At 44.9% G+C, this 26,698-nt stretch overlaps 1 protein-coding gene and 1 long non-coding RNA gene across 3 annotated transcripts; one reads left to right on the top strand and one right to left on the bottom strand.

The window, feature by feature from the left end:
• Positions 1–158: 158 nt before the first annotated feature.
• On the top strand, positions 159–18,410 carry PEX13 (peroxisomal biogenesis factor 13). 2 transcript variants are annotated; one of them, XR_014218175.1, is made up of 5 exons: positions 159–325; positions 10,877–11,574; positions 14,902–15,027; positions 15,610–15,989; positions 16,029–18,410. XR_014218175.1 is itself a non-coding variant. In XM_082217808.1 (4 exons), the coding sequence occupies exons 1-4, from the start codon at positions 276–278 to the stop codon at positions 15,906–15,908; spliced, it is 1,173 nt and encodes a 390-aa protein (XP_082073934.1). In that variant the 5' UTR covers positions 159–275; the 3' UTR covers positions 15,909–18,410. The 2 variants fall into 2 exon arrangements, 1 of the variants encoding a protein (XP_082073934.1); XM_082217808.1 differs by having other exon boundaries at positions 15,610–18,410.
• On the bottom strand, positions 17,342–26,510 carry LOC309529666. The gene is made up of 7 exons (XR_014218273.1): positions 26,417–26,510; positions 25,271–25,494; positions 22,934–23,065; positions 20,436–20,594; positions 20,130–20,245; positions 19,018–19,123; positions 17,342–17,787 (listed from the first exon to the last, which is right to left on the bottom strand). It is a non-coding gene; the product is annotated as an uncharacterized lncRNA (long non-coding RNA).
• Positions 26,511–26,698: the final 188 nt, after the last annotated feature.

Genomic DNA, 26,698 nt, shown 5'->3' with positions numbered 1-26,698 from the left:
TTTTCATCAGTAGCCGAGCGGGGGCGATTGCGTTCCTTTGCTTTCGCCCGACTTCCTTCCCCGCGCACCTCTTTGAGCTCGAGCCGCCACCTGCGCGAAGCCACGCCACGCCGACGTCGCAGCCAGAGCCGGTCGATCCCCGAGCTCCGCGCGTCGCCTGTGAGGGGCGGGGCCTCCTCCCTGGCGGGACCGACGGCTCGGCGCTCGCCTCGGGAGACGGCCGAGCCTGGGCGAAGGTCCGGCGAGGAGGAGGAGGAGGCGCCGCCGCGAAGACGATGGCGGCCAACCAACCGCCGCCCCCGAAGCCCTGGGAGAACCGGAGGCTGTGAGTGCGGCTGGGGGCGCGGGGGGGGGAGGCGGGAGAGCCCCGAGGCGGATCCGCCGCCGCCATTCCCTCCTCATCGGTTATGGCTGTTAATAGGTTCCGGGGCTCACTTGCCGCCCCGAGGAGTGGGGGGGGGGGTTAGGCACTCTGTACATGCTCAGGGGCTACGCTCCTCCAAGGTCCTAAGGGTGGGGGAAGAGGGAACACAAAACAAACAGGTTCCGGGGCTCACTTGCCGCCCCGAGGAGTGGGGGGAGAGGCACTCTGTACATGCTCAGGCGCCACGCTCCTCCAAGGTCCTAAGGGTGGGGGAGGAGGGAACACAAAACAAATAGGTTCCGGGGCTCACTTGCCGCCCTGAGGAGTGAGGGGGGTAGGCACTCTGTACATGCTCAGGGGCTACGCTCCTCCAAGGTCCTAAGGGTGGGGGAGGAGGGAACACAAAACAAATAGGTTCCGGGGCTCACTTGCCGCCCCGAGGAGTGGGGAGGGGGGGGTTAGGCACTCTGTACATGCTCAGGGGCTACGCTCCTCCAAGGTCCTAAGGGTGGGGGAAGAGGGAACACAAAACAAACAGGTTCCGGGGCTCACTTGCCGCCCCGAGGAGTGGGGGGAGAGGCACTCTGTACATGCTCAGGCGCCACGCTCCTCCAAGATGGTGGAATGGCCAAGGGTGGGGGAGGAGAGAACAAGAAACAAACAGGTACCAGGTCTCCAGGGAATCATACCCCCCCTTCTTCCCTTAGCCCCCTAACGGGTTTCATCCTTTCATCCCCTTTCAGTGTTGGGTGGGGATAAGGGGTTTCTTTTCCACCCCACCAACACGGGATTCCTACATTGCAGGGGGTTGGACCATAGCTGTCCACCTTCCCTTTTTTTTGCTGGAAATTCTCTTATTTCAGCGCCGGATTGTTAGATATCCGGTAGACAGGTGAGGCTGCTGATCCCTTATTTTCAAATCCAAAAGTTGACAGCTATGCTGCTGATCCCTTATTTTCGAGGCTGCTGATCCCGTATTTTCAAATCTGAAAGTTGACAGCTGTGGGTTGGACTAGATGACCGCCAGGGCCCCTTCCAACTCTGTTGTTGTTGTTTAGTCGTTTAGTCGTGTCCGACTCTTTGTGACCCCATGGACCACAGCGCGCCAGGCACTCCTGCCTTCCACTGCCTCCCGCAGTTTGGTCAAACTCATGCTGGTAGCTTCGAGAACACTATCCAACCATCTCGTCCTCTGTTGTCCCCTTCTCCTTGTGCCCTCCATCTTTCCCAACATCAGGGTCTTTTCCAGGGAGTCTTCTCTTCTCATGAGGTGGCCAAAGTATTGGAGCCTCAGCTTCAGGATCTGTCCTTCCAGTGAGCACCCAGGGCTGATTTCCTTCAGAATGGATGGGTTTGATCATGGGTAGGCAAACTAAGGCCCGGGGGCCAGATCCGGCCTAATCGCCTTCTAAATCCAACCCATGGATGGTCCGGGAATAAGTGTGTTTTTACATGAGTAGAATGTGTCCTTTTATTTAAAATGCATCTCTGGGTTATTTGTGGGTTATAGGAATTCGTTCATCCTCCCCCCCCTTCAAAATATAGTCCGCCCCCCCCCCAAGGTCTGAGGGACAGTGGACTGGCCCCCTGCTGAAAAAGTTTGCTGACCCCATGGTTTGATCTTATTGCAGTCCATGGGACTCTCAAGAGTCTCCTCCAGCACCATAATTCAAAAGCATCAATTCTTCGGCGATCCTTCCAACTCTATGATTCTATTATTTCTCTTCCTCCCCCCTCCCAATTGGAAATATCACCCCCTCCCCCCATCTGATATGCCACTTTTAGTTCAAATGAATCGCAAAGCGGCTTACAAACAATAAAGAATAACAACACGATAGAACATCACAAACGCAGCATAAATAGTGTAGAATAATTAACATCATCAGTGAGACAATTGCAGCCTATAAAACACTGCTAACGACATCTTAAAAACAGGCTGAACGTCACAACTGAAGCAAAAGTAGTGTTATAAGATTAATAAAATCAATGCAGGATTTATGATCTGCAAAAAAATTTTAACAACAACAAAATTGCAGCCCAAAAATAAGCTAAGCACTAGTCTGTTCATAAGGGGTGTCTTCAGCAAACTGGCCCCCTTTTCTTTTTTCTGACACATTTGGGGGGCAAGGAAGAGCAACAAGGAAGAGCAACAAGCCTCTTTCTCCTCCCCTTAATGGGGAAACATCCTCTCCCCACCCCATAAAGGGGTGTATTCAGCCTTTCCCTTCTTGCTCCCACGTAAGGGAACAGGAGAACAGGAGGTGGCACGAGAGTTCTCCATCTTCAAGGGGGAGGCAGATTCCCCCACCTCGCACCTCTTTCATACATAATTGCTTTATAAACTGCAAAGGAGGACTGTTTCCGCTCCTCTTCTCCCCCAGCCAGGCTCATCAAAGGGCCAGTGTCCTGCATAGGCACCCACAATAATACAGACACACAAAAATAGGGAAGGCATTGTCCTTCACCTGTTTGGTGCTGTCAGCGACATTAATGACATGAAGGGGCTTGGGGAAAGGTCGCACGCTTGTTTTTCATTGCTGTTATTTTTGAAAGGTTTCACTTTATGCTGCTTTGGGGTGCCACCCAATGTTTTAGGAGCTATATGAATAATGGTTGTTATTATGATGATGTTTGCATTCAGTTTCTGCTATCCTCACCTTGGACTCTGAATCGTGCACACATTTTACAAGAGAGAGATAAGTGTGAGAGTGTGTGTTTGAACAAATGTTGGGATATGTGGGTTAAAGCTCCATACAGATTACCCCTTTGGAACTTTGAATTCTTCAAATCCTTTTTGGAAATCTTAGGACTCAGTGCTAGGATGTATCTGATAAACTGGAATTGAAGAGTAAAATGATAGTGTGTTTTGCAACGTGGTATTGTCCCACATCATGCCCCTTTTTTATTTTGATTTTTCTTCTTTCATAGAATCTTAGAGTTGGAAGGGACCCCAAGGGTCATCTAGTCCAACCCCCTGCAGTGCAGGAAAATCCGCTAAAGCATCCATTATAGATAGCCATCCAACCTCTGCTTAAAACCTCCAAGGAAGGAGAGTCCACCACCTCTCACGGGAGTCTGTTCCACTCTTACTGTCAGAAAGCTTTTCTGAATGTTTCGTCACAATCTCCTTCCTTGCAACTTGAAGCCATCAATTCGAGTCCGACCCTCCAGAGCAGGAGAAAACAAGAATGTTCCCTCCTCCATGTGACAGCCCCTAAGATATTTGAAAATGGCTATTCTATCTCCTCTCAGTCTCCTCTTTTCCAGGCAAAACATACCCAGCTCCTTCAAGCACCCCACATAAGGCTTAGTTTCCAGGTCCTTGATCATCCTGGTTGCCCTCCTCTGCACACCTTCTAACTTGTCACCATCCTTCTTAAATTGTGCTGTCCAGAACTGGACACTGTATTCCAAGTGTGGTCTCACTAAGGCAGAATACAGTGGTGCCCCACAAGATGAATGCCTCGCAAGACGGAAACCTCACTAGACAAAAGAGTTTTCCGTTTTGGAGGTGCTTCGCAAAACGAATCTCCTATGGGCTTGCTTTGCAAGACGAAAATGTCTTGCGAGTTCCTGCGGGTTTTTTCCCTCCCCCCCTTTTTCTAAGCCGCTAAGCCTCTTATCAGCTGATCCGATAAGCCGCTAATAGCGCTAATCCGCTAATCCGTCAATGGGTTTGCTTCACAAGACAAAAAAACCGCTAGACGAAGAGAATCACAGAACGGATTCTTTTCGTCTTGCGAGGCACCACTGTAGAATGGTACTATTGCTTCCCTTGATCTGGACACCATACTTTTGTTGATGCAGCCTAAAATAGCATTAGTGTGTGTGTGTGTGTGTGTGTTTTGCTTCATCACACTGTTGACTCATGTTAACCTTGAGGTCCACCAAGGCCCCTAGATCCTTTTCACAGGTACACACCACAAGACCTTGGTGTTACTGATAGCCTTGAATTTTGCTCCACCATCTGCATGCTCAGGATGGCCTACCTCCTTGTGGAAATTTTCTCAGTGAATCAGCAGCAAGTTGCTGCTTGTGTTCTGCTGCAATTTAGTGTGGGTCTGACATTCTTCCCCACCTCCCTCCCCTTTCCCAACAAACTGGGTGTGTTGGCACAGGAGTTCCAAAGTGGTTAGCATTACTCCCTACTCCCAGCAGATTAGGGTTGCATAACATACCCACATATGTTGTGGTCCTGCCTCCATGTAGGAGGAAGCTAAACGCAGTAGGACTTGACTTCTGGGTAAGTGCATACATTTGATCCGGAAAGATATTTTCTAGCGGCATTACGAGATCTCAGGAGTGTTACGAGCCATGTAAAAGTAAACACAAGTCACATTGGGACTTCCTGTAAGCCTTTACTGCTTGATATGCTTCCTGTAAGCTTTTGCCGCTTGATATACAGAAGCAGCTTCCTAATGATTATTTTGTAAAATAGGAAGTGGGTGCTGATTGGCTAGCGCATTGGCTGTCAAAACAGCTACTGAAGGAAAGTCCATGGAGTTCCAGACACCTGAAATTAAGCAAGAATGCTGTTGGGACTGTGAAGTTAATAACTATCCTGTGATGTAGTTAATCAGTCCAGATTTGCAAATAGCTGTCTTCCTGCTGTGTCCGCTAGCAAGGAAACCTAAAGCTCTTTTAGGCTGTGTATCACTGACGCATGTCTGGGCAGTCTGGCTAGTTGTGAGCAAGGAAATGTTGTGGACCTATTTACAGGGTGGTAAAGGTAAAGGTGGGACGTGGGTGGCGCTGTGGGTTAAACCACAGAGCTTGGACTTGCCGATCAGAAGGTCGGCGGTTCGAATCCCTGTGACAGGGTGAGCTCCTGTTGCTCGGTCCCTGCTCCTGCCAACCTAGCAGTTTGAAAGCACGTCAAAGTGCAAGTAGATAAATAGGTACTGCTCTGCTGGGAAGGTAAACGGCATTTCCGTGCGCTGCTCTGGTTCGCCAGAAGCGGCTTAGTCATGCTGGCCACATGACCCGGAAGCTGTATGCCGGCTCCCTCGGCCAATAAAGCGAGATGAGTGCTGCAACCCCAGAGTTGGTCACAACTGGACCTAATGGTCAGGGGTCCCTTTACCTTTACTATCACAAACATAGTATGTCTGGGCAGTCTGGCTAGTTGTGAGCAAGGAAATGTCATGGACCTATTTACAGGGTGGTAAAGGTAAAAGTACCCCTCACTGCTAGGTCCAGTTGCGGACGACTCTGGGGTTGCGCGCTCATCTCGCTCTATAGGCCGAGAGAGCAGGAATACAGCTTCTGTGTCATGTGGCCAGCATGACTAAGCCACTTCTGGTGAACCAGAGCAGCGCACGGAAATGCTATTTACCTTCCCGTCAGAGCGGTACCTATTTATCTACAGTGGTGCCTGGCAAGACAAAAAGAATCCATTCTGTGATTCTCTTCGTCTAGCGGTTTTTTCGTCTTGCGAAGCAAGCCCATTGACGGATTAGAGCTATTAGCGGCTTTTAGTGGCTTATCTGCTGATCGGATCTGCTGATAAGCAGCTTAGCAGCTTAGAAAAAGGGGGGAGGGGGAAAAAAGGAACTCGCAAGACATTGTCGTCTTGCGAAGCAAGCCCATAGGAGATTCGTTTTGCGAAGCACCTCCAAAACGGAAAACTCTTTAGTCTAGCGAGTTTTCCGTCTTGCGAGGCATTCGTCTTGCGGGGCACCACTGTACTTGCACTTCCCATTTTATACAGTAAGCAATTTGGATTAAGAGATCACTTTTTTGTCCAAATAGCAATCCAGTGCATCAGTTGAGACCTCAGTTTTGAACCCAGGTCCAAGGCTGTCCAATCAGTCTGTCCCTGCTGATATTAGTTTTGTCAACCGAACGTCCTCTGCCTCTTCCAGGCTATTCAGGAGTTGCAGCCTGGATTTGTTTCTGGTTTCAGCCACGTTCTGTGTAATCTGCATGGGCGGAGGCGGCAGAGGAGATTGGCAGTTTCGCAAATAACCTTTGACACGAACCTGCAGCTCTAGCCTCCGACTTGAAATGGTCGCGTTGTATAAAGCCACTCAAAGGACCTGAACCTGCGCCTGTTTACTAGGGAAAGAAGTCCCACAGTGTTCAGTGAAACCTACTCCCAAGTGAAAAGCAGAAAAGTGTATTGTGGCACTTTGAATCAGTCCCTGAAGATCAAGAGTCAGCATTAAATCTCCCATCTCCACCAGTATGGGGGTGGGAGGGAAACAGCTCTGTCTTGATCTTCAGGTATCGTTCAAGGGAGGAGAGGAAATGCATTTCCTTTCCTCCCCATTGCAGCGCAGGGCTAGTAGCAAGGGGACTTCTGCCCCCAGCCGAGGGATGTGATGGAGAGGAAAGCCCCTGACAGTTTGCAAAGCTGTATCACCACCTTCTGGTGTGGTGCCATGCTAGACAGTCTTGGCATGGGAAGTAGCACTCCCAAGTACTGTATTTTTCTCTCTATAAGACACACTTTTCCCCTCCTAAAAAGTAAGGGGAAATATGTGTGCATCTTATGGAGCGAATGCAGGTGCAGCAATCTCTCTTGCTGTTCTGGCTTCTGGAATTGAGAATATTTTTCTTCTTGTTTTCTTCCTCCAAAAACTAGGTGCGCCTTGTGGTCTGGTGCATCTTATAGAGAGAAAAATACGGTAATTTGTGATGCAGGGAGAGGAAGTGGTGTCTGATTTTGGGAGAGGGCTGGCAGACCACTGGGAATGGCTTCATGGGTCACAGGTTTTTTTTACCACCCTTCTTTTAAAAGACTAGCTGATTTTTAAAGTGTTCATGGGCTAGATCTTGCCGCATGAGATGCATTATCATTGACAGAGAGAAAGCGAGAGATGTACACAGCGGGAAAAATGTAAACAAAGGGGCCTAAAGCCTGTGAAGTGTAAGTCTTATGAATAAGCTCTTATCTTGCACACATTTGAGTTCTGCGTAGAAATGTCACCGACCTATTGTACAGCTTGCATTCCATGCTCTTTTACACTCACTGTTTACAATCTCCCTCTTCTCTGTGTGTGTTTATATCTGCAGATTGAGAATGATGTAGGCTCTGGTCCACAAAGCTTACGCCATGAGTAAAACTTTGCATTTTTAAAGCGCCACCAGTTCCTCTTCTTAACAGCAGACTTAACAGTTTCCCGCTCTGGAATTTGCCTTCCTGCCTCCAAGCATGGTCACATCTACACAGTGGGCAGGATTCACAAGGACTTTCCTGTGTGCAATGGGGATTTCCCCCATCTCCTCCCTCTCTGTGCCCTTTGGAACCCCTGAAATGGGCTTAGGGGTGGTCAGGATTGCTCCATCTGACAAGCTGCAACACTTAAGCAGATGGAAAGTTTGTAATAGCACGATGTGGAATTCCACCCCATACATTTAAAGTGTAAGGCTTCCCCCAAATAATTCTGGAGATTGTAGCTTACGCCTCACAGAGTTATAATTCCCAGCCTCCTTAGCAAACTACAATTCCCAAGCTTCTTTGGAGGAAGCTGTGTGCTTTAAATGTATGTTGTGGAATGTGACCTAAGTGTTCCCAAGATTACAGCCCAAATTTAGGAAACCTTGCAGCTTCAGATCTCAGTTCATACCTTCTGGGCATTCACAACAGCCAAGATTTTCTAAGATTTGAGCCCATAAAATTGAACAGGTTGCTCATCCCCATAACTTAAGCTCCTTTCCTGTGGCGGTGAAATGTCTTTGGGTTTCACTGCTAATTAAAACAAGATGCGCTATTGCAATATTCCGTTGCCTTAATTAAAACCTCCCTCTTGAAAGCATTATGGCTTCATGTTTGCAAAATAAGCCATTTTATTCCCTTGAAGAATGCAACATAGTTTCATTAGTATTTTGCAAGTTCAGATTCCTTTGAAAATTCAGATTCCCAAATCCTTACAAATTCTTACATTGCGCAAACTTCCATATATGAAGTTGCAAATAACCTGTAGTCTGATCAGAACAGATGTACACACATTGTATTTTAAGAGATGTGTATTGATCTGCATGTTATGTGCCATTTTTAAAATTTTGTTGCATGTAGAGTAACCTGCTTTGTGTTAGAATGCCACAAGATATGTTTATAGCCATTAGCTTGGCATATTTATTACATTTAAAACAAAGTGCCTTAGCTTTGTACAAGCAAAATTGCAAATAGACCCAGTTGTAGTCCACTTCCTTCTTAAAAGCTCGGTTTTCACCCAGACTTTCAGATATTTCCCCAGGAGTGTTGGCACCCACAACAGGTTCTTTGCGATTTCTGCCACTCCTTCCTCTGACCTTTCGAATCCTCCAGTGAGGCAAATAAGTTGCCTGTTTCCAAATCGGTAAGCAGGTGTCAGTGTCACAGACATTTGAGGGGAAAGGTTGATAACAAGGGAGAGGACAAGTCTAAAAAGGCAGCAGAATTGGCATACAGTGGTGCCCCGCAAGACGAATGCCTTGCAAGACGGAAAACTCGCTAGACGAAAGAGTTTTCCGTTTTGGAGGTGCTTCGCAAAACGAATCTCCTATGGGCTTGCTTTGCAAGACGAAAATGTCTTGCGAGTTCCTGCGGGTTTTTCCCCCTTCCCCCCCTTTTTCTAAGCCGCTAAGCCACTTATCAGCTGATCCAATCAGCCGATAAGCCGCTAATAGCGCTAATCCACTAATCCGTCAATGGGCTTGCTTCGCAAGACAAAAAAACCGCTAGACGAAGAGAATCACAGAACGGATTCTTTTCGTCTTGCGAGGCACCACTGTACTTCTAGTTTCTCCAAATAGACCAAAGGTCGCCAAAAGAAGGAAAGCAGCAATACACAAGCAATAAAGGACCTGAATGTCGCTCTTCGGATGATGGCAGCATCTGGAGGGGCCCACATAGGCTATCCCTGCTGCAAGTGCAGAAATGCATTTTAGGATTTATTCCTTTGTGTGTCGTGTATATCCTTTTAGGCTTACCACTGGTGTTTCATGGGGTGTGAGGGTTCCACAATGACTGTTGATTCTCTACAGGTAGAGATGCTTTTGTTCTCCCCAGGGCTATTGCATGATGTGTTGATTGAAGGCATGCATTTGTGACGGCTGTTTGTGAAAGGATTTGTGAGCACCTGCCTACATCCAGAGTCCTTAAACCTCATAGGCAACGAGGCTAAGCACTATTCCAATAGAAATGGACCACTGTGGAGCACAGCTGCTCGATTCCTTTGTCACGTTTGCATAAGCCCCTTGCTCTGCACAACCATATGCAGAGCAAAGCTTTAGGAGTCATGGGGCTAAAGCATTTTTTTGCGGGAAATTCCCTTATTCCAGCGCCGTTTCCCAGTGCTTCCCGCTGCTATCCTGGATTGTTAGATATCCCGTAGACTGTCCCCGGGGCAGGTGAGGCCGCTGATCCCTTATTTTCGAAGCTGCTGATCCCTTATTTTCAAATCTGAAAGTTGACAGCTATGGGCTAAAGGGGTATGCCCAGATAACTGAAAGGCAGAGCATATTGGTAACATGCCCCACCGGGTAACTAAAGACAATTTCTGTTCCAAATTCAGACCTAAATCCCAGTTGGAATGGATAAAGGAAACCATCTTCACCCAAGACCACCCGGAACTGACCAACAACCCCTTTTTTCAAGCACTTTGCCTCGGAAGGGGATGTTTGCCACAGGCTTGCCGTTTTCAGAAGTGGCCTTGTTACAGCTTCCTTTAAAAGAGCTGGAACCTCTTCCTCTCTTAAGGAGGCATTTTCTACCCAGCAGACATCCTCTCCCTGCCTCACAGCAGCTCATGCACATTCAGCTGAGAAGTATTCATCCCCAAACAACTGTTAGGTAATGCCTTTATTTTTTGGGACGCGGGTGGCGCTGTGGGTAAAACCTCCACGCCTAGGACTTGCCGATTGTATGGTCGGTGGTTCGAATCCCCGCGGCGGGGTGAGCTCCCGTCGTTCGGTCCCAGCTCCTGCCCACCTAGCAGTTCGAAAGCACCCCTAAGTGCAAGTAGATAAATAGGTACCACTTTATAGCGGGAAGGTAAACGGCGTTTCCGTGTGCAGCGCTGGTGCCGGCTCACCAGAGCAGCTTCGTCACGCTGGCCACGTGACCCGGAAGTGTCTCCGGACAGCGCTGGCCCCCGGCCTCTTAAGTGAGATGGGCGCACAACCCTAGAGTCGGACATGACTGGCCCATATGGGCAGGGGTACCTTTACCTTTACCTTTAATGAAACTTTATGAATTGGTCCTAATAAAGATGTTGCCATTCTGCTTCTGTTGAATGTCCATCCCTACCAACAGCTGAACCACAGTCTTTGTTAAATGTCTATTCAGATTCAACATTTTTCATGTGTCAGAAACCAGAGCAGAGGATCAGTGTGTGAGGTTGGGTTGGGTTTTTTTAGTCTAGTGTTCTAGTGATGCCTGAACCTGGGTCCAAAGAGCATAATTATAACAGGCATAATTAATGTCAACTTCTAAGTGTACACACTGTTTGGAAGGAGTGTGGGATGAGGGATTATTTTTTAGCATAAAACCATCCCGTGTGCTAACATTGAACTTGTGCGTTTTAGATCTGCAGATGTGGGAGTTAGTCAGCTGACGCGGCCTGGGCAGCCCACCCTCACCCGTGTGCCCCCTCCCATTGTGCCAAGGCCATCTCAACAGACTGGGAGCACGGCCCTGAGCTCTTTCAGGCCTTCGTACAGCAGCCCCTTCAGCTCAGGCTACGGCACGTACGGGAACTCCTTCTACGGAAGCTACAGCCCTTACAGCTACGGATATGGCGGCATGGGCTACAACCGGTTTCGGATGGACGACGTTCCCGCCAGCCGGTTTGTGCAGCAGGCCGAGGAGAGCAGCCGCGGCGCATTCCAGTCCATCGAAAGCATCGTGCACGCCTTCGCCTCGGTCAGCATGATGATGGACGCTACCTTTTCGGCGGTCTACAACAGCTTCCGAGCCGTCTTGGATGTAGCCAACCACTTCTCCCGGCTCAAGATCCACTTCACCAAGGTGTTTTCGGCTTTTGCCTTGGTCAGAACTATTCGGTACCTTTACAGGCGGCTGCAGCGGTTGCTGGGTCTGAGAAAGAATTCCGAAAACGATGATTTGTGGGCAGAAAGCGAAGGGACTGTGGCCTGTGCTGGCCCCGAGGAAAGGGCGGCCAACTCTGCAAAATCCTGGCCCATTTTCCTATTCTTTGCCGTTGTTCTCGGGGGTCCCTACCTCATTTGGAAGCTGCTGTCCACCTACACTGAGGACGAAACAGGTAAAGGAGTTGTTTTGATTGTGGGGATCCAAACACTTTTACAAGTATTTCCCGGTCTATGCTGCTGGGCTGTAGGGTAAAGCGAGCAAGTGGCAACACAGAATCAGGTTTCAATGAATGACCATGAAGGCAACTTGAACTTTGCCCAGGTGTTTCGCAGGGTTTTGGTGAATTACATTTTCTAATGTGGAAAGCAAGCTTGTGGGTTATCATTCCTTCTCAAAAATATTTCCATCGTCTATGGAGAGAAGCATGGGCTGGCTTCATGGTTTTTCCCACTTTGTGATTTTTGCATAGCGTGTACACACACATATCATGATTCACAATACATTGCCAGGTCAGAAATTATGAAACCGATATGGTGGTACCTACGGTTGTGAATGGGATCCGTTCCGGAGGTCCGGCTGTATCCCGAAGTTTTTGCAACTGGAGAGACCGCTTCTGTGCCTGCACAAGCGGCGAAACACTTCCGAGTTTGCCACTTTCGCAACCCGAAGTTTATGTTACCCGAGGGTAACGTAACCCGAGGTTTCACTGTATAACAATATGGACTTCAAACCGGTTTTGGATGATATATAGTATTGATTTATCCCTCGGCCCTAGTGTACATGACAGTGTTACAAGCAAGTCCACAGTACAGTTGTACCTTGGGTTACATACGCTTCAGGTTACATACGCTTCAGGTTACAGACTCCGCTAACCCAGAAATAGTACCTCAGGTTAAGAACTTAGCTTCAGGATGAGAACAGAAAAAATGCTCCGGCAGCGCAGCGGCAGCAGGAGGCCCCATTAGCTAAAGTGGTGCTTCAGGTTAAGAACAGTTTCAGGTTAAGAACGGGCCTCCAGAACTAATTAAGTACTTAACCTGAGGTACCACTGTAGTTACTAGCAGCCTTCCAGATGGGTCCACAAAAGTTAGTGGCTTGCCTGGCTAGACCTTTGCGGCCCAGTAAATAATTTTCTCTCTTGCTGATCTGTCTCTTCACCTGGGATACTCCTTTGCCACAGGAGACCAGGCAAGCAGCAAGTTGAGAGCCAACTAAGTTTCAAACACCCCCTTTTGCCCTCTTCAGCCTGGATTTTACCCTCCCATTTTCTGCCTTATCCATAGGTCAGTGTTGTATTTGCAGTGAGGCGAACCAGCATTTGGCAACCCTGCTTCATGTGGGAAACCCTGGTTTAGCATACATTCACTTAATTTAAAAACATCTAAGCTGCTTCATATTTAAGCATCTCTTTAAGCAGTGTGCAAATATACAGCAGGAAGAAAACGAAGCAGCATAAGAAAAACAGAGATACAACCTAACAACCAGTATTATAAAAGCATGCTAATAATAATAATAATCAGGAATTCAGTAATAACACGGTCTGATCTTCATGTTGTGTGGGAGAAGGGGATTTTTTGTGTGGTTATAGGTAGGATTAAGGGACGCGGGTGGCGCTGTGGGTTAAAGCCTCAGCGCCTAGGACTTGCCAATCGAAAGGTTGGCGGTTCGAATCCCCATGGCGGGGTGCGCTCCCGTCACGCAGTCCCAGTGCCTGCCAACCTAGCAGTTCGAAAGCACCTTCGGGTGCAAGTAGATAAATAGGGATCGCTTACCAGCTCGAAGGTAAATGGCGTTCCGTGTGCTGCGCTGGCTCGCCAGATGCAGCTTGTCACGCTGGCCACGTGACCCGGAAGTGTCTGCGGACAGCGCTGGCTCCCGGCCTATAGAGTGAGATGAGCGCACAACCCTAGAGTCTGTCAAGACTGGCCCGTACGGGCAGGGGTACCTTTACCTTTACCTTTAGGTAGGATTAATAATGGTTAATGTGGGAGGCAGATGGGGAAAATGATAGCAAGCTGAGGTTCTGAAGGCGTCTGACACATATATTACTGCAGAGCTCTACAGCCTTGGACAGTAGCCAAAATGAAAGTGAAATAACAATAAAATAAAGAGAAATAGGGCCTTTTGCCGCAAACCAAATGGCAGGCACGTTAAGTGTTAAGCTCGTCTTTTACCTGGTGCTTAGATGCTCTTTACACCCCACCCCAAGGGTAGAATTGATTTGTCTCAGAACAGGAATGCACTATAACATGACAGGCCTCCCTGGTTTTCTGCTGTGAGTGTGAGTTAACCATATGCTCTTACCACCACCCTGAAACAAAAGCTCTGCCCCTTCCAACCAGCCATGCAAACAGTGTTCATCAACAAATATTCTCCATCAACAATCCTACCTATTGCAAACACTAACTGCAATTTATTTTAAAAGCAACACTTTATTTAGGCTTTGTATTCTTGCTTGCTTTTGTGTTTGTCTTGTTTAAAGTTTGAAACAAGCTGTCTACAGCCAGCAATACGCTTGAGTTGATAGAAACCAAAAACATTTGATGTCACCCTTTCTTAATACCCGTAGCATTTCTCATAAGTTAGGAAGGCACCGTTTTCAACCTGATCTCATAACAGGAGATGTCATTGCATTGCACTTTGCTCAGCGATGGCAAAGACTGGACTGGGAATTTGTAGTTCAGCTGTCAGCTACTTTCATGGCTGAACAGAGAATCTAACCTCAGGTCTCGCATGTCCCACTCTATTCCAAGGCCACAGCGCTATGCTTGGTGTTATATGTGGCTCCTGCCAAGGGATTCTAAAGGAGGGTGAGAAGAGCAGGTTTAGATACTGTGCTTCCCTAATTTCAGCTTCGAGGTGGGAGGGAGGAACAAATCTTGCTTTTATGTACCAGTATAATGAAAAGGGAATTTAGAACATGTTCCAACATCTAGTGAATGTTCAGTGTAAGCACTCTGGGATTTGAAATGCTTTGCTGGAAAAAGGCTTTGAAGGCGTAAAACACTTAAGTATAACACATACGTATCATGGGCTGACTTTAACCGATCAAGTTAAGCACTTTAATTTGTGTGCACCCTGGCCTTCTGCTAAGGTGTTCAGTCAGGTTTGAAAATCACTTCTTGGTTGGTTGCCTCTGGCAAATTGAGATTGTCTCCAAACAACCACTTACAAAAAATTCTCTCTTTCTTTGTAGCTCACAAATGACATACAATAGTTGTGTGTGTACATTTGAGCTTTCCTGTTAGCTTTTGAACTTATTTATGAGTCTGAGGGTTTTCAGCCTTGGCACAACAACTAAGGGACTTGAATTAGGGCAGCCTGAAAGTTGATAGCTTGGCTCATGTAGGGAATAGTTGATAGCTTGGCTCATGTAGGGAATTGAACTGGGTTTCCTGTACCCCTTGCACCATACTGACTCTCAGAGATTGTTTTCTAAGAGACTGTACTGATCCAGCAGAGTTATGTTGACTTGTTTATCCCTTGTCCTGTGGAACAGTTTCCAGCAATTGGGCAAGTGGAGAGGACGATCATGTTGTTGGGAGAGCAGAATATGATTTCAATGCTGTTTCGGAAGAAGAAATATCTTTCCGTGCTGGCGAAATGCTAAAACTGGCACCCAAAGGTAAGATGGTTTTGATTCATTGTGATTTCCCACCCCCACATATTTCAGTGCACTATCTAGGAAAACAGAAGAACGTTTACCCTCTCGACCTAACTGTATGTTAAGGGACATTTTGAGAACTTTAGGGGCAAATTTTTGTTTAACAGGAAGCAGTGGCATTTCTTGCAAATAGTTACTTGTTCCATAGCAATACCTCCATTTGCAGTCTTTAGATTTGTTGTATAACTTGTGTCAATGTACTCAGACTAGAGGTATGCGACTAGAGTTGACTGGTTTAATATATTGTATGACGTTTCTGAAAGCTACACTTCACTGTTTCTGTTAATGACATTTGCTAGTCCTTTTTGAAATCTTGACATTTCAAAGTCATTGGTTTGGTCATTGAACTGTTTTATTAATCATTACGTCTCAAGTGTGCTCTTCAGATTGGTTTTCACTCAAGTTTATCAAGGTTTGAGAAGGTCACACAAAATCTAAACGAACTGGTCTTTGCAGAATTCTCCAAAGACTTTCAACAACTCAGTTATCTGTTCATGGGCTCCTCTGCTAACCACTCATGTCTGTCTTTCTTTTTCTTGCCAGAACGACAACCCAAAATACGTGGCTGGCTCTTGGCCAGCCGCGATGGCCAGACAACAGGACTTGTTCCAGCTAATTATGTCCGAATACTCGGCAAAAGGAAAGGAAAGCGAGCCGTAGAGCTGGAGAAGGTTACTGAGCATGAGCCGGCACTCAGCAACGCCACTTTGATCCCAGGAGCCACAGCTTCCGACACCCTGGAAGAGCAAGAAGCTGCCTTTGAGTCTGTTTTTGTAGAAAATAATAAAGCTCCTGTCACATCCAGCTCTACTGTGCTTGGTGGAGACAAACAGGACCTTTGATGCATTTATCAGAGTAAGCCTGTGGTGGTCACAGTAATTCTGTAGGGTAGGCATTCAGTAGTGATGTAGCGGAACACTGTTGTTGACAGTATCCAGGTACTTGCTGTTCACACCTGGTAGAGTCATTGGGAGGGATGTTTTCAGTCTAAGCCCGTGCTTGGTTCTTTTGGCATTGGACAGTTGTGTTAAGCAGGCTAGCATCCATTTCATTATCTCAGGCGTGGGTGAGTTTTGGAGTGCAGGAGGCTTGGCAGGAGCTGAGCTGAGAGGTTCCCCAGACAGCTTTCTGCTTTGAAGTCTTCCTCAGGAACTGAATACAGCGTCATTGTGGCTGTTCCAAGAAAGAACATGTTTTAACCAAGTCTTCACGCATAGTGCAAGATTGGGTTTCTTTCCCTCCTTATACCCCGTTTTTGTGAGATGAAGAATCTCTGGCTCATGGGGATATCAGGAAACCTTTTGGGGGGAGGTGAATTAATATTTCCATAAGTTAGTAGTTCCGTATGGAAGCCACTTTAGAACTGACAGCAAGCCTAGTTAATTGTAGCTCCAAGATGTGAGGCGACATGTGCTTGGTCCACTTTTCATAGATAAGCTTTCTACTCTGAGCTTTGAAAGTGGCTCTTTTGTGCTGCCTTAGACCCCTGTGCTTGAAGCTTCATTCATTCTTCATGTCATTCTTTGCCCAGACTAGTAGGCAATTGCTCTTTAACTAGAAATACTGCATTACTTTTTCTTCCAGTTCAGGTTTGCGACATCTGTGGCTCTGCTTTTTTCCTGTCAACTGCAAGCTGATCTATCAAGAATACCTCATTGAGGCTCAAACTGCATGTGACAGCAGATCTGTATGTTTTAAACTCAAATCTGCCACTATTACATGCAGTCTCATCTGCAGTGTTTAGTAAATCTGATTTTCTCATCCCTTACAATTGCAGGTTTGAGCTGATAGTCATCCTTTGGCATCGCTCTACTAAGGATGCTAAACTTTGCTCCTATAAAGGTTGAGGTGTTACTTTACAAAGCTGGACTGACATGAAAATGACACTTGTTTTCTGAAATCATGTTTGCTACTGTATTGATGCCACACTATTCTGAATAGTGAGATAAAAATCCAGGTTGATTCTGGGAAGATGTGATAATTGATAAAACTAATTTCAGGCTGCAATTTCTTAAAGTGGTAAACCAGAGCTCTACAATTCTGTAGCAGCTATGAACTCCCAGTGTGACACAACTCATGTTCATCTTTGTAGACTGTTTTAAAATAAAATACTGAGTCTGACACAAGTGCATCTTGGATTCTGTCAATCTTAAATCACAATCCTTCTATGGAGTACCTGAAGCCATTAACTCACATGCTCCTCTGGTAACCATGTGATGTTATAGCTGCTCTGGGTTAGGGAAAATCAGGATGAGATTTCTGGATGGACCAACTGCATTTTTGTTGTTTTACTTTAATTTAAAAAGAAAAGAAAAAACCTTACATCCTGCCAGTTTTCAAAAAGGAATCCAAGGTGGCTTACAGCCACAAAAACAACAAGCAATATAAAAATGAAAACCACAGGATACATTAAATTGCCATCATCATAAAACAGCAATTAGCACAGGAAGCGAAAAATCCCTGTATGTAACAACCCATAAACAAGATTAGGTAAATAGAGACACCACTTGTGCACCCCATACAAGACAGATTACACAACATGGAAATCCAAGGGCACTTCAGATTCTTCTCTGGTTGAGTGCAAATACGGCATCTCTCAAGATCCTGCCTCATAGCTCCTAGGAGTGGTCATCCTGGGAAATAAGCCTTGGAACAAGCATACACACCTGACCCAAGTTGCTTGCATGACTATGGACTGATCTCTTTCGATTTGCAGTCTATCTGCACAGAAAAAGAAGGGGGAAAATGGGGCGGCTGAAATGTACTAGGAAAGTTATCTTCATATGTAATACTTCAAGATTTTAACTAAATATTTGCTTCCCTCCCCTCCCCTCAAAAAACCCCAAGCCTATTGAAAAATAAAAGTGGCTAGGGTTGGTAGTGGGAAAATATTCCACATTTTCATTAGACTTACACTTTGTGAGATCTAAATGTTACAGATTATTTTTTTCAGATGATACTGTAGTAAAATCAGCAGGTTGAAAAGTGTTTTGCTTAAAAAGGATTCATTATTGATTTACTAAATTTCCCGACAGGTCCTAAATGTATTCACTTAGAAGGAGGTCCTACTGAATTTGATGGGGCTTGTCCTGGGAAGTACCCTTGGATTGCAGTCTTTACTTTATACTTGCTTGAACTATACTTAACAAACTGTCATATCTATGCATATTGAACTTCAATAGATAAGTATGTATAGCGGACCTTGACTCTGACACTTTGGCTCTGCTTGTTTTATTGGCCCCAGAATGAAAATTGATGTAAACAACCTACTGTAGATATACTAAAGGTTTTATCATGCGGTTGGATTAACCTTGATGAATCTATTAAATGCCATTGAAACTTGATTGCAGCACTGATTTTTTTTTAATTCACACTGAAATCACAATATAATTGAGTGAAACTGGGGCTATGGGAACATTTCAGGTAGAAAAGTGGTTTTTGATGTTTCCCTTCTGCTCTGTAATCTTATAAATTGAGGAAATGGCTATATGGGTGGGTGGGCTTTTTTGAGAGTGGGGGTTTTTATTTTAATCACACCTGTGGAACAGATAAGGGAATGTGTCTTGTTGTGTGTGGGGCATCAGAATGCAGCTATATTGAGAAATAGCAGGAAAGGGGTACAAAGGTGATGGTGGTTTTGGAGTCGCAGAGTACAAAGGCCACTTAAGATTAAGCTGTTCTCGATTCTGAAGTTAATAATGCAACTTGAGGGAATCACAAAATGCTGTTTTATACATGCCTAATAAAACACAAATTCCAAGATGGATTGTTTGCTTTTTGGTACAAAAATATATTGCTTTATCAGTTCCATAAATGCATAGGAGAAACCTAGCCAAACAACACACAAATTGCTGCCCCAAAACAAGGTACAGAACATACAAATGTTTTATGGAAGGTTGTTTTTTTAAATAATGTCCCAGTAGACGCCGAAGCACGTTTTCCTTCTCTCACCTTTTTTGCATTGAGTTCTTTTTCAAGTTTTGTTTTGAGAATGTGTGATTTCTCCATGAATTTATTTATTTCTCTCCTGAGTTCATCTGTCTGTTGTTGACGTTCCCTGCAAGAAGGAAAACAAATTCCATGAGCCAGTTTCATTACAGTTAGGACAAGTCATTTATTGTTGTAAGAGTTATTTATTAAGAAAAGCCCTTCTGGACCAAAGTTCCACCTAGCCCAGCATCCTTTTTTTCTACAGTAACCAAGCAGATAATAGAATCATACCCTCCGGAGCGGGAGAAAACAAGCTTGCTCCATCCTCTATGTGATACCCATTAGATCAGGGTTTCCCAAACTTGGGTCTCCAGCTGCTTTAAATAAGTGAAGATGGCTATATTTCCTCTCAGTCTCCTCTTATGAAGAAGAACCTTAATTTTACGATTCATGAAGAGCCTCCCTGTGTAACAGCTGATGTGTGATCTTACGATACTTTGAACTGTATATAGTTTTGATTCTACGATAGAAATAGTCTGCAGGTTTGAGGTTCTGTAAGCAGTAAATCCAGTGCTATTTGGCAGTCTCATGCCCCATACTATAAATGAATGAGCAGAAAACTTAGCCTGCTGCCCTGCACAGAAAGAAGCTGCTTGAATAATCCATTGATTTTAATGGGATTAAAGACAGTCTGTTAACAAGGGTGGCAGCTTAGTTAAAAGTTACATCTAGGAGATCCTGCTTTCAGACATTTGTTGTTGTTTTTTTATAAGATTTTTATTAAGATTTTTACATTACAAAAAATAAAACAAAAAGAGAGAAAATAATACAGAATAAGAATTGTTAAAAACAATCAATCTTTCCATCACATTATTTTCCATTTACTTGTTTCTTGGACCTCCTCATACCTCTCTTTTTTGTATTCCAATTCAATTTATTAGCTCAGTAATTTGTTTTCCTCTTTATTCTACCCAAATCCTTATTCTTAAATTGTTGTAATCTTGAAATTTTACTTTTATAAACCCATTTTTTCATATTCTTTTAACCCATTACAGCCGGAAACCACCTGATTTCGATCCAACATGGTTCTAAAATTCATTAATTTCCTGCTTTCAGACATTTGAACACCGTACCGGGATTTTTCTTGGAAGGTACCAGAAATATATTGCTTTATCTTGAGAATATTTTCTTCTCTGCGCCTTATATCAGCCTCACTCTGTTTTTTCATTTCGAGCACCAGCTCTGCATGCTACAAAAGGAAGCAAGTGACATTGCAGTGTGGTTACTAAAGACTGAGGGATTACGAAATACTGAGGGATAAGTTTAGTGTGAAAAATGTTTATTTTCCAGATAAGGTTTTAATGTGTATTAGAATGAAATAACCGTAACCTAAATAAAGCAAGAGCAACAAATTATGCCTATTTTCCTTTGTGACAAACCTGTGTTTCTTGCTCCTGAATTATTTTTCTGTAACGTGCCACTGTTTCATCAAGCAACTGGCTCTGCTCCTTGACTAAATGTTCTGATTCTTCCAGTCGCCTTTCAGTCTCCTTCTGGTGTTCTTTTTCTAATTCTATTGCTGTTCTATACTCAGTAGCCTGTTAAAATAATAATAATAATAATAATAATAATAATAATAATAATAATAATAATCAACCCAATTATACTATAATCCTATATTTGCTTATTCAGAAGGAAGTCCTTCAAATCCTTTCTCAAAACAACATCCTAGTTTCATTCCTGCTTCTGTAACTAATCCTAGGTACAATAATAGAATCATAGAGTTGGAAGGTACCTGAGGGTCATCTAGTCCAACTACCTGCAATGCAGGAATCTCAACTAAAGTATCCATGACAGATGGCCAATAAATACATGTTGTTATAGGTTGTGGAGGGTGAGGAGCCTTGTGATTCTCCGCCTGTGAAGTTAGAATCTACATTATGAAACCTGGTGTACCAGTCAAACAAGTTCCTTGGGTGGCTACACCAGCGTCTTAAAGAATTCTAAGAAGAGAGGTTTTGCAATAGTGGCAACTGCTGATGTTTCCAGGAGGGGAGAAGACACCTGGGTTAAATGCCCGAAGGAGAACAAAAAGCCATGATAGTTAGCTTTTTGATTTGGCTGTGTTGAACCCAAAGTCATCTCTAGAAAGTTAGTGAAGAGGAAAGATCTATTAGAGTGTTATTGCTGTGATCCCTTCCATCCTATGCTCAGGTTGTATATAGGTAAAGGTAAACGGACCCCTGACCATTAGGTCCAGTCGTGGCAGACTCTGGGGTTGTGGCGCTCATCTCGCTTTACTGGCTGAGGGAGCCGGCATACAGCTTCCGGGTCATGTGGCCAGCATGACTAAGCCGCTTCTGGTGAACCAGAGCAGTGCACAGAAACACCGTTTACCTTCCCGCTGGAGTGGTACCTATTTATCTACTTGCACTTTGACGTGCTTTCGAACTGCTAGGTTGGCAGGAGCTGGGACCGAACAACAGGAACTCACCCCGTTGCTGGGATTCGAACCTTCTGATCGGCAAGCCCTAAGCTCTGTGGTTTAACCCACAGCATATATAGTTGTTTATAGAAATCTACAAAATCATGTATCCTAAAGGCACCACAGTCTTCATTGACTTTTGCTCCAAGGAAACGGAACCCTGGGTCCCCCAGGAGAGTCTCACTGCTCGAGAGTAGGGTGCATGCAACAATATTCTTTTCCTGCGGGCTCTGGCTTGCACATGGATCTCCTTTCCCTGAAAAAGCTGCTGTAGAAAAGTAAATGCAATGAAATCACCTGAAGCAAATGGAGTAGGCTGTGTTAGGGCTATGCACAGATCCCTGCCCCCGCCCACACACTAACCTGGATACCACCTGCCCTGCCCCGGATTCAGCCCCGAATCAATTCAGGGGTGGGGTTAATGGTTTAGTTAGTGTTTCCCCCACCACCACCACCACCCCAAGAGCAGGAGGGTGAAATCCTGCAGAGTGCTGCTTACAGGTGCTTTCTCTGCACACAAGGGGCTCTAGAACACAACACGTTTTTAATTACAGCATTTCCACGTTTATCAAATGAGGTTCCATATTTTCAACAAAATCATTATTGGAAGCTAAAGATCAACAGAGAAGAGGCTAGGCAGTACTTGTCATTGAGGAAGTCCTTCCTATTAACAGCCCAATTCTATGCATGTCTACACAATTACCGTATTTTTTGCACCATAACACTCACTTTTTTCCTCCTAGAAAGTAAGGGGAAATGTCTGTGCGTGTTATGGAGCGAATGACTACAGATGGCGGAGGAGAGAGGGACAGAGAGCCTGCTTGCTTTAAAGGAGCAAAGCGGGAAAGGAGAGGAGCTACTTACACATCCTTGTCCCTTGAGTGCTTTTCCTTCCCTCCCCACTTAAAACGTGGTTACAAAGCACGGATCCACATGGATCCTCAGGATTTTTGCATTGGGCTACTCCAAACTCACTGTCAGATCACATGTCTGTGGCCACAGCATGAACTACAAAAATCATACATCCACTGTTTCGTTTAGAATATTTTTTTTCTTGTTTTCCTCCTCTAAAAACTATGTGCGTGTTATGGTCTGGTGCGTGTTATAGAGCGAAAAATACAGGTAAGTCCAAACAACTTCAAATGGAAATTACTCCTAGGGAAGTGTGCACAGCATTTCAGAGTATGAAATCTGAGAACCCAAGATGTTTTAGATGTACAGCAAAACTGCAACATGTGAATGTTACAAACAAGTATTTGAAAATACATTATTTAGATATAATCCTCAGATTTGCTGTGTCTTCTCAAGGAAAAGTGGATTATTGAGCCTCTGGTGAACTGCCTGCCATACATGATGGTTAGGCTAAATTTGGCTTGACGGGAGTCACATGTTGTACGGGTTTGATTTAACGCTTCATTGTCTCATAAATCAGCGAATCTGAATTTACAATACCTGGTCTTTTATTATTTTAGTTAATCTTGATATTGATGACTCCTTTTCTTTTAGAATACCTTTGAGCTGCAGGTGTTTCTTTTGCAGAGCTTTAAACTTTTCCAGAGAATTGTTCTCTTCGCCTAAGGATGCCTGTTTGATAATAAAGATGCTTGTTGAATTACGGTTAATACAAATGCAAAATGAACCAGAAATTGTTTTCATGACCCCTAGTGGTTACAAGTAAATTAAGAGCACAAATGTGGTTGCACGGCAGATTTGTATAACAGCATTATGAAATTGGCAGTTTTATTTTCAAATTCTTTCCTAGTGATCTCTAGCATGAAATTTGCCCTTTTCATGGTTGCTGCACACTGCGTTAACAGTTTTAATCGAGCTATCTACTATGACCCCAAGGTCACCTCCAGTTCAGACCCCATGAGCATGTGTGTGAAATTAAAGATTTTTTTGCTCCAACATGCATCACTTTACACTTGTTTACACTAAATTGCATCTGCCATTTTATTGCCCATTCTCTCAGTCTGGAGAGATCTTTTCGGAGCTTTTTGTTTTAACTACCATGAACACGAATTTACGGTTGTCAGTAAACCTGGCCACATCACTGCTCAATCATAACTACATCATTTATGAACAAGTTAAAAAGCACAGGTCCCAGTACAGATCCTTGGGGGATTCCACTTTCTATTTCTCTCCATTTGAAGAAATGTCCATTTATTCCTACTCTTTGCTTCCTGCAACTTAAACGATTCTTGATCCACAAGTGGACCTCTCCTTTTGCTCCTTGACTGCTAAGCTTACTTAGGAGGTTTTGGTGAGCTACTTTGTCAAAGCTTTTTGAAAGTCCAAGTAAACTATGTCAACCAGATTACCTCTATCTAAATGCTTGTTGTCACTCTCAAAGAATTCTAATAGGTTTGTGAGACAGAACTTTTCCTTGCAGAAGCCATACTAGCTCCACTTCAGTAAGGCTTGTTCTTCTATGTGCTTGTTTATTTTATCTTTAACAATACAGTGGTACCTCGGGTTAATTACTTAATTCATTCCGGAGGTCTGTTCTTAACCTGAAACTGTTCTTAACCTGAAGCACCACTTTAGCTAATGGGGCCTCCTGCTGCCGTCACACCACCGGAACACAATTTCTGTTCTCATCCTGAAGCAAAGTTCTTAACCTGAAGCACTATTTCTGGGTTAGCGGAGTCTGTAACTTGAAGCATATGTAACCTGAAGCGTATGTAACCCAAGGTACCACTGTACTTTCCACTAGTTTTCTGGGGACAGACATTCAGCTAACTGGCTTGCAATTTCCAGGATTCCCCCAGATCCTTTCTTAAGAATTGGTGTTACATTGGCTACTTTCCAGTTCTCTGGTATGGAGGCTGATCCAAGGGGCAATTTATATATTTTTGTTAGATCAGCAATTTCACATTTTAGTTGGGTACTTGAGAATTCTCAGGTGGTTGCCGTCCAGACCTGGTGATTTGTAGGTTTTTATTCTGTCTATTATTTTGGCTGGAACTTCATATTTTGTCATCTCCGTTCTGTAACAATCCCTTCCTCTGTTCTCTGATATCATGACTTTGTTCATTCATTTTTTACCAAACAGCCAGATAATGTAATTTCCATATAGCTGTCTTCTGATGTTTTCTGTGCATTCCTTCCATGTTTCCCAGACCTGATTTGTGGCAATTATGTTGGTAGCAAAATGTAATTGCAGCTTCAGCCAACCCAGGGTCGACAGAGAAAAGCACTGCTAAGGCTTTTCTGGACTAATATGCCCTTAAACACCTCCTTTCTTTAGATTCAATCCATTTTATTGCTCCCTGTTGATTATAGCCTGTGTTTGCTCATCTTGACATTACTGGCTTCTATTTTTAAATCCTACGTATACCACCAAACATGCACAATGTCACCTCTTGTTGTTTTTTATGTGCCAGAATATTCTAATAAAGAACAGTCACTATTTCAAAATATATTACCCTGTGTTGATTTCAGCTTTAATCTATTCTATCTCATCTGTTCTTGTGAATTATACAGTGGTACCTTGGGTTAAGAACTTAATTCGTTCTGGAGGTCCGTTCTTAACCTGAAACTGTTCTCAACCTGAAGCACCACTTTAGCTAATGAGGCCTCCCGCACCGGAGCATGATTTCTGTTCTCATCCTGAAGCAAAGTTCTTAACCCGAGGTACTATTTCTGGGTCAGCGGAGTCTGTAACCTGAAGCGTCTGTAACCTGAAGCATATGTAACCCGAGGTACCACCGTATAGGGGTGAGTTAATGTTGTTGTTGTTATGTTCTAAGTGGAAAAGGGAAATCTCGCATGCACTTTTTGTCTTACCATAGGGTCGCGCCCAACTTTCCTGCTTCTCGTTTCTTGATTTCCAGTTGCCACACCGACTGTGCCAGGTGTAACTCTTGGTTTGATAGCCCTGGCTGTAAGAAGTGATCCAGGACTGCAATGTCTGAATGGTTCGTGGTCTTTAAAGGCATGTCCTCTAACTTTCAAAGCTTGGGATTTCATATGGGTCATTTCCTCTGGTGTCTGCTCTCAGATAGGCTTACCTATATGTAGAAAAGTAAACAGATGTTGAAAGGTGCAGTATAGATAGATAAAACAAATACATTCACAACATTCTGTTATTGTGCACAGATGGAGAACTTGTGGCCCTCCAGATGTTATTGGATTCCAGCTCTGATCAGTGGCGTAGCATGGGGGGTGCAGGGGGGGCCGGGTGCACCGGGCGCAACATCTGGGGGTTAGGGTTAGGGGGCGCAAATCCATGGGTTAGGGGGTGCAAATTACTTGCCTTGCCCCGGGTGCTGACAACCCACCTACGCCACTGGCTCTGATCAGCCTCAGGGACATGTTCTCTGGTGGGCCAAAGGGTCCCCATCCCTGCTCTAGGTAAAGGTAAAGATACCCCTGCTTGTACGGGCCAGTCTTGCCAGACTTTAGGGTTGTGCGCTCATCTCACTCTATAGGCCGGGAGCCAGCGCTGTCCGCAGACACTTCCATGACCAAAAACAGAAGCTCCCTAATGTCAACTATGTCGCCTGCTTTTTGAGGGGCTGTGTGGAGGGTAGGGAGAAGCAACATTGGTCAGTAAGCAAAATGCAATACAGTCATACCTCGGGTTACAGATGCTTCAGGTTGCGTTTTTTCAGGTTATGGACTGCCAAAACCCGGAAGTACCGGAATGGGTTACTTCCGGGTTTCGGCGATCATGCATGTGCAGAAGTGCTAAATCGAGCTTTGCGCATGCGCAGGAGCGCTGAATCGCAACCTGCATGTGTGCAGACACGCTGCTGTGGGTTGCGAACACTGCGGGTTGCGAATGTGCATCCTGCACAGATCACGTTCGCAACCCGAGCGTCCACTGCAAATAAATATTATGCATAAATAAATATTATATAATATATACATTAATTATGTATTATATATGATTAGGTTTTATATATATATATATATAAAATGAAATCATACATATAATTATATATGTATAAAATAACTTGACGTCAACAGGCGGAGGTTGTGCTGCGAGTGACGTCACGCCGCAGGTAAGGTGGTCCCGGGTGACATCACGACCAAGGACACGTGGGGGGCTTCGCGGAGAGCCCGTCCCGTTACGCGCTCTTTTCCCTTCCCCAAACAGCTCTCGCCTTCCTCCCTTCTTCCCCCTCGGAGAGAGAGAGAGAGAGAGAAAGACGCCTCGAATGAGAGGCTCCGCCGGCGTCGCAGCCGCCGCAGTAGGCCCGATGCCGCCGG

This window comes from Podarcis vaucheri, assembly GCF_965113315.1.
Source record: "Podarcis vaucheri genome assembly, chromosome: 3".
NCBI lineage: Eukaryota > Metazoa > Chordata > Lepidosauria > Squamata > Lacertidae > Podarcis > Podarcis vaucheri.
Note: the sequence above shows the minus strand (reverse complement) of the source record. Positions and strands in the feature narration are given on the sequence as shown.